Below are 11,921 nucleotides of genomic sequence, written 5' to 3' on the forward strand. Positions count from 1 at the left end.
GCAACTAAAAATAAGCATCTTTCCCCAGCCAAAACAAAACATGTGGTTTGGGAATTTGAATATTCTCTGTGGAAGGAGCTGCATTTTGCTTTACAAACAGGTGTTTCTGAAGGTGGATCACAGAGGAAAAGATGAAGAAAAAATAGAAGACAGTGTAATTTCTATGAAAGACTGAGCAGGGAGACTTTTTGATTTATTGATTCCACCACTGCTTGGAATAATAGTTCTAAAATATGTCTCTCTAAATAGAAATGGAACAAAGAAGCTCGTCTTCGTTATCACTTTTTTTCCATCATGGAAACCTGAATTTTGTCTAGTTTCTTGCATGAAAAGGAAAAAGTGATTATTATATAGATTAATTGCATCACTAAATTAATCTAACTTCTAAAACTCGATTGCCACATAAAGCTGCATATTTTACTGCCAAAACATATGCATGAAAACTTTTATTTGTAAGATTTAATACTTCTTAATCTATTTAGTGGTTAACAAAGCAATTTAAGGAAATACTTAAGTCTCAGAAGCAATGGAATTTAAGAAGCTGGATTCAAATTTGATTTAAATTGTCCAACAGGATCAAAAATTATTAGAAAGGGGCTGACAGAGAGACTGACTTTCAAACAGCCAGAGATCACAAGCTGTCTTGCACATCTTGTTTTCCTCAGGAAGCAGAAATTGGAAAGATCACTATGGATCAGAACACAATCTTAAATGTTTAGTAATATACTAAAAGCTTAGAAATTAATGTTTAAGATGACTGTATAATATGAAGTTTAGATTAGATTAGCAAGGTGTAAATCACAAATAGCTGAAGTTTGCTGAAGATGTGATCTTCCACTAACACAGCTACAATGGTACCAGTTTTGCCCAGGGTTTATTGCAGGAACAGGTTTGCCAACATAATACTTAGAGGGTTTCTGCAGGACATGTACTACTACCATAGGAGTAAAACCCTTCAAATGTAGAAGTAGCCAATTATCCATTTTACAGATTTTATTTGCCATATATTATGTGTAACATAAAACAGGAAATGAGACTGAAATATAAAATAAGGTGCTAATTTTCTGCAGTTTTTCTAACAAAATTACACTATTCAGTACAGAAACAAGTAATATTTCCATTTCACCTAAACTAGAAACCAGAAGTGTTTTCTAGCATAGAGGCAAGCTATGGGGTTTTTTTCCTGACTTATTATTTTATCAGCATGTGGCTGGTTATTCATTTCCTGAGGAAAAAACAATAATCAATGCCTGCCAGCTTATGCTTTTCATTTAATTAGGAACATAGGACTGCAAAGAACCACCTAGGTCATCAAGTCCAGTCTCTAATTAAACACTCTTCAAAAAATATTGATTAATCCAAGTTGCATAAATACGGTTGCTTTTGTAACACTGTACTCCTCTGCAGAGACTGTAAGTGATCTTTTGCTTTAACCTTTGTATAGTATTTTTTATACCTTTCCAGAACTTTTTTTCATATCTGTTAAGACAAAACACCACAGGACAGAGGTCTGCTTCTGCAGACTGACCTGGGTATATGGAGACCATCCAGCCACGTACATTAATACTACCTTCTCCCTGCCTTTGCTCCTGGAGAACCCTACTATGCTATTTCTTTTCACTTAACAGTTGGTATTGCAGAAAATATGCAGGGACTTAAGGGAATTTTAAAATCTTGAGCCTCTAATAATGTCGACTGACATTAGCTAAGTATTTAAAACCCAATTACTTCACATATAAAAAACACCCACATTAAATATTAAAACATTCACATGAAAAGATGTCTCACACTGTTATGAATCAGATATGTAGGCTACACCTGAAAGAGAATTTATTTCTTCATAAAGATTTTTGAATATAAAGAGTGACTATTATTTTCAATGTAAAGAGCTCATCATATAGAAATCTGATTTTCAGTAACTTTATATGACAAATCTTTACAGTGTTTTGAGCTGGAAATTAGCAGCACTTGATCTATAATTATTAGTACATCTTTGTGTTTATTTTCGTACTTCATGTGCCTTGGTCAGTTGAAGAAATCGGCCATATCTACGAAGATAAATGGATTCAATGCTAACAAATCCATTAATGTGTTTTCCCTCTACTTAATGTATTCTTGACTATAAAAGATGCTGCTGCATTTGGAAATACACATTTTAAACATTGTTAAAATAATTTTGACTAAAGGATAATACAGTTAACTGGAAAGTAACTGCAATTGATTTTGTCATATTAGAAGGAATGCATTAAAGAAATAAAGGAAAATCAGTGCCTTTAATGTATTAATATTTGTCATGAATTTCTCACATTTTGCTTAAATGAAGAGCCTATAATTTAAGTCAGATACACTTCTATAGACCGATCTGAAAAATATGGAAACAGAATTTTTCAGATGCAACAGCACTGGAGATGATAGCCTGGAGCCTCTCTTCTGTTTCTGCAGCCTGCAGTACAAGTCCTTAAATGGCATTTTAAACACACAGCTGCCAAATGTCAGAGAGCTTGGTGTATTTATTACAGCCTGGCCAATTGCAAACTGTTTAGTTTTAAATTACCAGAAGGCTCTAGCTGGCACTTGTATGGAGAAAAAGCTTGGGATCACTACCTGTCCTGGAAGTCCTTTCCTCAGAGGTAGGGAAGTGAGAAAGGGCTCCATGTACACTATTTTCAATACTGTTCCTGGAACTGATTCACCGTGGGGCCTAGCAACCTTAAATGCTTCGAATAAAACTCATCCGCAGTAACTTCTGCCGGAAGAGGTGACACTAAAGCTCACCCGAAGACCAACGCAGGAAACCACCGCCCCAGCTCTGGAAACGCCTCAGCGCTACAGCCCCGCCCCTCGCCCATGGGGTTTTGGCGCCAAAACCGCCGCCACGGAGCTGTCGCGCATGCGCACTGGCCCGCTGCCGGCTGACCGCTCTCCTTAGCTGGCCCTCTCGGGAGCTCGCGAGATTTGCGGTTCTCGCGATATTTCCGCGGCGCGCTGCCAACCCGCCGCCGCAGCCGCTGCCCGGGACAGGAACCGGAGGTAGCCCGGGGAGGTGTGGGGCGGCTCGGGGTGCGCGGGAGGCGGCGCGGAGCTGTCTCCCCTCGGAACGTGGGTGAGGAGCCCTCTTTGTCCCGCTTCTCGCCGGTGGGAGGGGGAGAGCCCCCGCCCCAGTGTCCGCGCGCCTCGGGGCTGCTGTGGCGGTGCGAGGGGAGTGGGGCCTGTGTGGCGCCCGGCGGGTTGGAGCTCTGAGGTCTGGCCCTGGAGACTCTGGCGAGCTCCTCCGCTGCCCTCTTTCGACTCCCTCAGTCTCCGTGGGAGTCTCGCAGCCCGGAGGGAGCTCGCTCACCTCCGAAGGTCAGTGTAGACGGAGCTGCTTCGGGTGTCCTCTCGTTACTAAAGCCGTATGAGACACAGCTTGTTCCTTAAAAAAGAGCTGTTCCTTGAAGCCTCGGGAATGCGGCCGTGGTGAGGCCGGGTCATCCTGAACTCGGTTGGGCGGGTGTGCTAAAGTCTCTGGAATTAGCTTCCCTTAAGGAGCCGGAAAAGGGGAATCCTCCTCCAGACTGCGTTTCTAAGTGGGTAAGCTGTAAATCAGGGAAATTATCAACCTGTTCCCCGTAGTCTTTGGTTATCAAGGATGTGAGTGGCAAACGGCTGTCTTCGTAAACGGCTTTGGTTAGAAATCCCATTTCTTTTGTTCTATTCCTGTGACCCGTAGCTGCTAGTCCCAGGTAACTTGGATGAGTTGAAACATGACACGCCCTTATTTTATTCGGCCTAGTGAGGCTGGATTGTGTCGTCTGCATGTATGGTATATGCTACTTAATTTGTATTTTCTCTGGTTGGCAAATATTTTCGAAAAAAAGCTGTAGACATACTGTATATTAATTGATGTTTATGTGGTTCTGTGGCAGCCTTGTCTTCTCTCTGCTTCTCTTTATGTGCTTTTGGTATTTCCTGCAGGAAGGGAAGAAAGCTGATCTGTGGCAATGACAGATCCTTCAGAGAACAACTTGTTTGACCTTCCTGATTATGAGAATACAGAAGATGAAACGTTCCCACCTCTTCCACCTCCTGCCTCTCCAGGAAGAGATGATGTTGAATGGGCTCAAGCTAATGGAGGTGAACACCTATGTCTCCTAAAGATCCTGATTTGCAGGCTAGACAATGAAATGCTGTAAAATCAATATTATTGCTGTTGTACTTTACTACCTTGAGTTTACTCCATAAAAATAGTGTGAATCTTGTGAAGATAAGAAAGCACTTCATAAATTTAAATTGTTATTGATTCTGTGCTTCTAAGCTTGTGGGAAAAGTTTATTTTTGTAGATTCTATGAAAATATGTACACAAATGAATCTTTATAAATAAATTCAAGCTCTCTGACAAAGTGTTAGTGAAGATAATTATACAGTGCTGATCTATAGTTACCCTTTATGACTTGGATTTCAGAAGAGATAAGAGTGGTGAGTGTAGTATTCCAGAGAGATGTTGGTAGATTTTGTACAGCATATGACCTAGGAAAAATCCAAGACACTTCAGGACAGTAAAACTTAATTATTTGTATCTGAAAAGATCTTACTATATACTAAAAGAAAGTATAAAGATTTTTTATTTTGACTATTGTTTGTTTCTACTCATATTTGCTTGCAGTGTTAAACATATGTTTTCCTTGATCCCTGCTTTGTATTTTCACTAGAAAATAGGATTTTGGATAGATTTAATTCCTTGATATGTGAAGAGAAGGAACTTCTGAATTCCTGTTGTTCAAAGTAACAAAAAGTAAATCAAGAAATCAGTATGATAATTTATTACTAGCTCTGAGATGAGATGGACAGTGCTGCCTTGTCTGTTGCAGTCAAATAATATATACTGGCCCGAATCAAAAAGTGTATGGACTTTGGTTCTTAAAAGCCACATTGTTTGTGGTCACACATCGCCTCCTTGTTTTTTGATCGTGGTGATGGTGGTCTTTCAGATCTATTAGTGGAAATATTGGGACACACCTATCAAATTATGTTTATTGACAATTTCAGTTTCTTAACTTTTAGAAGCAGCATACATTTCTCAGCAGAAATACAATATAAAAGTCCTAAATTAAGAATTTTCTCTTCCAAGGAACCTACTTTGCTAGAAGAGTTGATTCCTCAGTATATTTGAAGAGATGGATTTATTTCCAATCTGTCTTGTGGGAGAAGCAAGGTGAAATATGCAGGCATTTGTTTGGAGTGCTATACCTGCAATGGAATACTTGTGACGCTGCCTTTTTAATAGGGTAGAAAGTTTAATAAATTTGCATGATGCAATTCTAGGTGATGTCAGTTGCAGTATATGCTTAAAGTATGTTATTTTCTTTATTAGAACCAGATGGAAACCAGCAGTCACAAACAAAGGATTCTGCTGTAGCTACAAGGAAGTCAGTTAAAAGACCAATGCCTAAACTAGATGCCCAGAGGTAATTTTTTACAGATTATTTCATTCTGTGGTGAATTTGGTATATTACTGTGGGAGAATGATGACAGTGATCCCTGCTTGGTCATAGTCAAGCCAAAGATCAAGAGTTCTGGAGATGAAAGTGCCTGTTGCATGCTGAATTCCTTTTTATTCCTTGCCTACCTATATATTGCTATTACTTGTCTAACTTTCTTGAAGTGTCCTTGGGACTTAGTACATGACTAATATTTTGTTAAAAGATATTTATACACAGGACTTTTCCAGCTGGATCTTCTTTATTTTGCTTCAGACATAGTACTATAGATTTCTTTATTTAATTAAAGTCTACTTCAAAATAAAACCTCAGTATAATGGTGACTGTAAGGTAATATCTGAAGTACACTTAAGTACAAACTGGATAAACTCTGTATAAAGGTAAAGGATTTTAATATTTTCTTTGCTGTTACCACTAAAACTGGTGTAAGTTCTTTATAAGTGATGAAAAGAATCTGAGCTTTCAGTTTCTTCCATTTTAAATACCTTGATGAAGTTAGTCGGTGATGCCACAGGTGAATGCTCTGGTCACACATCTAACTAGTTTTACTTGGCCAGTATAGACACTAGAACTGACCATATGATTTTCTTTCAGTGTAATCAAAAGCAAAAAGCTACTTGAACTTGGAATACATGTATGGTAAATTAGAAAAAAAAAAAAGTCTTGGGTCTTGCAGCAGTCTACCTATTTTGTGCTTTTTCTTAATGACTTCTAATTCTGTACATGTCTCAAATTCTGTAGCTTTGGGCTATTTACAGGAAAGTGAGGGGTTTTTGTTCGTGTGCTGGGAGTTTTTGGGGGGTTTTCTGTTTGTGGGTTTTTTTGTTGTTTTTGTCAATTAGAAGAAGAAAGCATGGGTTTCAAGTAAGTTCTCCCATTTCCTGTTACCAGGTTAATTTCAGAAAGAGGACTTCCGGCCCTAAGACACATGTTTGACAATGTAAAGTTCAAGGGTAAAGGGCATGAGGTATGACATGGTGAGCTTTTGTTTTGTTTCCTGGGAGGTCAATCTAGATTTGATAGACTGCCACCCATCTGATATGGGGAGAATTGATATTACACTCTGGTTAGCTAGCTTTCTAGCAGTATTTGAATGTACCATGATGGAGTTTGTAGTTGCAAATTTAAAAAAAACAAAAACCAAAAAACCATGAATATTTTGGCAAAATCCATGTTTTGATCTTAAAACTTTTTCTCTGCTCCAGAACTAGAATATCACATCTGTGTCTCTTTTTGTGTTGTCTGTAGAAAGAGGTTTATTGAAATTGGAGCAGACGAATATGACTGCCCACTATGTCTGGAATGCCTTTACCATCTCATTTCATGTTCGGTTTCCTCCGTTAAAGTATTCTGGCTGTTGTGACACTTCTATCCCAAAGTTTTTAATATTGAAAAAAGTGTGACATACCACTTAAGCAAAGAGAAAGCAGTATTTTCTCTACAAACTGGCTGATTGTCTTGGATATGCTTAAACATACAAAGCTTATTTTTCCTTAAATGTCGTTAGACTATTGGCACACTTGCAGGGACCCCTGTGCGTCTCTGGTTTACAGAGAACATTCATGGTATAAATTTTTTCTTTACAACTGGAGGCACAAAGAAACTAGGTAATACTGCCAATCTGAGCAAAAATCTTTACTAGATAAAGTTATTTAGATGTACATTTTTCTCTGTGTTCTAAACATCAAAATAAATGCCAGCTGTGCCTCTATGGATTTTTTTTCAGTCTGGGTTCAAACCTAGGTTTGTTTAAGGGCAACTTCTCAGAAGCCTATTGGGTGTTCACAGTATATGCAGGCTCTCTTCCTGAACTCAGATTGCTATTCTCATAGCTTGAAATTGCACTTACAGACCTGGTTGTGGGAGGAAAGGTTACCCATGCATTCATATTACTTAAATTTTCAAAAGACTTCCAAGCTGCAGATGCTTAACGTTTCCAGAAATGTTACTGTCCCGTTTCTCTCTGCACTCTACTGACTTAGTCAACTTTTACTAGCTGGCTGTCATCTTTTATGCTCTAGGCAGAGGACCTGAAGACACTCATACAACATATGGAACACTGGGCTCATAGACTATTTCCAAAATTGCAGTTTGAGGATTTTATTGACCGAGTCGAGTCTTTGGGAAGCAAAAAGGAAGTTCAGGTACGTATTGCTCTTGTCAGTTTCTCTTCATGCGGTACTGAATAGTGTAAGATAGGTTTAGGAGAGCAATTATGTAACAAAAGAAGACTTAAGTTGTGCATACTGCTAAGGAGTATATTGTTTAAATTAATTTCTCTCTTTTTAAAAATAGATTTTTCCAGTATTTAAGTTTACATTTGAATTAGTACTTCAGAGAATTGGCTTTGACTTTTACAGGACAACTTTAACCAAAGTAATTTGCTCGAGTGCTGGAACTGGTTGGGTTTTGGGGTTTTGTTTGTTTTTTAATATTTGAACCTGCAAAAGAAGACTTATGAAGAATGCTGCTTCATCTGACTAGGTGGTAGATGAAGAACTAGGAAAACAAACCACAGCATTAAAAGTTGTGGGTCAGACATGTAGTGAAAGAAGTATTATTTCACACTAATGAAGTGTAAAGAGAAATAGGGAGTAGTATTAAAAACATAGCAATGTTGCAGAAAAGATTTTGTTACAGATGAAATATCAGTATGTTAATCTCTCATTTGCAGACCTGCCTAAAGCGGATTAGACTTGATCTTCCTATTTTACATGAAGACTTCGCAAGTAATGAAGGTATGCTCGTTATGCTGTTTGTTCAGTAGTTCAGTCCTCAAAACTACTTTATTTCACATCGTACTGACCAGAAATTAATGATCATGATAGGTTTTTCTAATGTAGAAGAAATTGTTGAGTGGTTCTCTAGTTTAAAACCAAGCTTCAGTGAGACTTATGATTACAAAACTGAATTGGTACTCAGACTAAAATGTTACATACAGATACATATATATATATATAAAAAAATAAAAAGGGCATGGTATACTGAAGGTATATGGAAAATGGGTATTATTACCAGCAGTTAGAAATATTCTTCAAAAAAAACCCCAAAACTACAATTATTAAGTGAAAAATACTGGCTTGTATTGTACTCTTAGGAGTGTGCGGTCTGAAGAGCTCTTGGATCTTATTAATGCAGAAATCAAAGACTCATTATAGTGTTTATACTCCAGGCTGTTACAGTGCAGTCAGTGTGTCCCCGACAAGGAAAGCACTTACTGATCCTTGTGGGCACTGTTATGTCTGTCTGTCAGTCTTGTCGTATAGCTACTGTTGAGTATTTCTTCTTCCAATATTAAAATCCAGCTACTTAAGAAGTGGATAATTCAAGGGTCTCTTCCAATCAGATGATGTTTTTAGACTAGAAATAAACAACTTTTTCATAAAAAGAGGAGCAGAGTTTAACTGGTAGTTTGAAAGAAACTTTATTAGCAGAAGAATTTCATAGTCGTTCTTAAGGTCCTTTGCAGGTGTTCACATTTTCACTGTAAGTCTCTCTTGAAACAATTATCTACTCATTGTCCAGTTTGTCTTCAGGTGAACCTTAGCCTGTGCTTGGGAAAGGTGTTCTGATGGCTGAGTTAACCCACAGTAAAACCTTGCCTCACCTGTGGGGATGACCTTTGGGCAGTTAATGACATGTGGCTGTCTTCACTCTTGGCTGCATTTGCTAGAAACGGAATGCAACCGTAAGCAGCCACAAAGAGTAAAGCAAATGGTTCCTGCCGACAGTGTCTGTAGAGTTATCAGATTTTTCTGTGCGATGGTTCCATACATTTGAATTTAAATGCGCTGCTGATCTGTTCGCGAACTGCGTTAGGGAGTGTACTGCTACAGCTGGTCAGTCTTCAGTTGAAAAACTTGAGTAGGTATCTTAGTTGATAAATAAAAACTCCAGCTCTAGAGTATTGTATTAAAACCCAAAACCTTGTTGTCAGCTAACTTTTCTATTCACAGGCTTAAGGTGGTGCAGAGGCACAAGGGTACTTGGCCTTAGGCACTCTTGAAAGAGTGCTCTGCTGCTCTGTTGGTGGGTGAACTTTGTCTAACGGAGTTGGACTGCCTCTATTTTGCATGTTTTAATGTTGGCAAATGAGTAAATATTCTGTAATAGCACACTGAATTCAAAACTGATTATCCAGTGTCTGAACCTCTGTTTGATTCCTGTAACTAGTCCTGCCACTTCCCAAAGGCCAGTGTCCTGTTAGTAGGAGTGGGAAGACAATTACCTGGCTTTCAGTAAGGATTGCCTGACTTTCCGGTCTCTTTAACCTTCAAGCACAGCTCATGATTGCTAACTTAGTACACAGAGCTCTGCCTCTCTAAGTCAGGCATTTATTATTGTTGTGTGTTTGGGATCTCTGACAAGCATTTGTTGTATACTGTGAGTATCAGGTATGTGGGCCTAGGCAGAAAATTACCCATTAAAATTAAATTACAGAATGATCTTCAGCTGTCAATACAACTTTAAAATGTAGAATATGGAAATGCTTTTAAAATGTTCTTGACAGGTATTCAGCAGTAGATCTCTGGGCTGAACATGTTGACTTCTGCCCTTCCTCCCCCTCCCACCCCCTCATTTTTAAGTAGATGGAGGGGAAAGTAACGGACTGGATACAGCCACTGAAGATGTACGTTCCTGCTCTGGAAAGGCAGAAGAACTCAATTCTCTGTCTGCTACAACTGCTACAACTCTCACAGAAGAGCAACAACAGCGAATCAAGAAGAACAGGCAGTTGGCCTTGGAACGCAGGCAAGCAAAGATGCAGTGGAACAGCCAGTCACAACACAACGGTAATTAACCCTCTAACTTAAGCATTAATGTCAGTAACTTAAGGTCAGTAGCCTGAGAGGCTTATACAGCTGAGGCACTTTAAAGGAAATAGTAGTGATTGCTTTTCTGGTAGGTAGCAAAAGGTGTAACTCTCAAATTTAAACTGTGTTCCTGTAGTTAGACTCCTCCAAAGCTAAGTCAGAACTCCTCTCCCTGGTTGTCATGCCAAGTTGTGATAGCTTTGTCTTTGAAAAGAAACTCAACTTGCTGGTCATTTCTGGAGTTGGTTTTCCTGCAGGCTGTGACTCTGGTGATAGAAACTGCAGTTAAACAAGCAACAACAGTGTGTTCTCATGGCAGAAAATTGTTTTTGGTTTGTTTTCATCAGAACTCTCTGCTAGTTACTCGGAAGAGGAGTTTAATACTGCAGTTGCTCAGGATCCCGCTGACATTATCAAAGACACTCAAGTTACCGCAACAAGGGTTGGTGTTCCAGAAGCTGAAGATGGAGATACAGAATTGGAACGTGCCAGTGAAAACCTGTAACCGTTGCCCATACTTGGAAAGACTTTCTTTACTGAAAGAACCCACTACTTTAAGTACTATCTTGCTATATTGCAGTGTTGCTGGCTCTGCACTCTGACTCCAGAAGCTTCATGGAAGTCTTCCCAGTGACCTGCGTAGAGTTGGACAGAACTCTTCTCTTGAAACTGCAGATGAGCAACTCCCTCCACTGGAAAACAGAACTAAGTTCTCCATCTGCATTTGAGACATCTTTTCCATCTTCCCCAACATTCTTTAGGAAATGTTAATGAGTTTCTCAACCTACTTTGAATTTTGTTTACAATTGATGTCAAACTCAGTTAACTGGGATATTGACAGGTGAAGTTTCTATTAAAGTTGTGTTGTTTGGGTTTTTTAAATAGAGGGTATATATAACAGTGGGTAATGCTATGTCTGAACAGGCATCCTGGATTTTTTTTTTAACTTATCAAGTACCTCTTTTTCTTATAAAATTGAAGCTATTAAAATTTCAGAAGTCTGCTTTTCAGTTTTTTCTGTTAGAACTACAGGCCCTCTAACCCCCCCATCCCTTGTGCTAGTCAGACATCTCTTTGCAGACAAGTACATCCCCTTAGAGGAACATGCTTTGGCTTTGACCAAATTAGTTCCCTTCCTTTAGCTGATTCTGTTCTGGCTTGAGGTTCTGCTTCATCCTCTTCTCACACTCTTGCTTCTCCTTGCACAATTGCTTTTCCCTTCTATGGAATGAAGAAGAATCACTTAAATGGTGAAGCCCTGAGCCCGCCCTCTCCAGTAGCACAGGGTAGACTGTTGTGCATCACAAACTGGATTTCTAGAAGCAGAATGAAGAGCAGCACTTACAGCAGATGAAATAAGTTGATGTCAGCAGGTGTTATTTTATGCCAGATGTAGCATTAGGGACATGGTGTAGTTGGGAACTGTCAGTGCTAGGTTAATGGTTGGACTAGATGATCTTCAAGGTCCTTTCCAACCCAGATGATTCTGTGATTCTATGTGCAGCTGGGAGATTTCAGCAAAATTCTGTACTCTGGATTAGTGTGAAGGAGGTTACTTTTTTTATATCCTTGTAACTCTGAGTTAAACTCTCTAAACTATAGCAGAAGATAGCCAGCAGCTGTAGGAAG

The 11,921-nt window shown here is 39.0% G+C and overlaps 1 protein-coding gene and 1 non-coding gene across 7 annotated transcripts in view; both read left to right on the forward strand.

Moving 5' to 3' along the window:
* The window catches only part of TIPIN (TIMELESS interacting protein), a 312,013-nt gene extending 300,718 nt beyond the window's left edge, over positions 1-11,295 (forward strand). Inside the window, exons 1-8 of one of the 6 annotated variants that reach the window (XM_074879924.1) lie at positions 2,984-3,030; positions 3,955-4,113; positions 5,352-5,445; positions 6,370-6,445; positions 7,500-7,622; positions 8,153-8,216; positions 10,065-10,271; positions 10,640-11,295. In XM_074879924.1, coding sequence (XP_074736025.1) covers positions 3,981-4,113; positions 5,352-5,445; positions 6,370-6,445; positions 7,500-7,622; positions 8,153-8,216; positions 10,065-10,271; positions 10,640-10,797 — 855 coding nt within the window. In that variant the 5' untranslated portion in view covers positions 2,984-3,030; positions 3,955-3,980 and the 3' untranslated portion in view covers positions 10,798-11,295. Of the gene's footprint in view, positions 1-2,983; positions 3,571-3,954; positions 4,114-5,351; positions 5,446-6,369; positions 6,446-7,499; positions 7,623-8,152; positions 8,217-10,064; positions 10,272-10,639 lie in introns of those variants that run through there. The other 5 variants (XM_074879925.1, XM_074879922.1, XM_074879928.1 and 2 more) reach the window with 5 other exon arrangements.
* LOC141948524 (small Cajal body-specific RNA 14) lies at positions 9,119-9,255 on the forward strand. Its single transcript, XR_012630499.1, has one exon.
* Positions 11,296-11,921: the final 626 nt, after the last annotated feature.

The sequence above is a fragment of the Strix uralensis genome, chromosome 11, assembly GCF_047716275.1.
Source record: "Strix uralensis isolate ZFMK-TIS-50842 chromosome 11, bStrUra1, whole genome shotgun sequence".
NCBI classification, from domain to species: Eukaryota; Metazoa; Chordata; class Aves; order Strigiformes; family Strigidae; genus Strix; species Strix uralensis.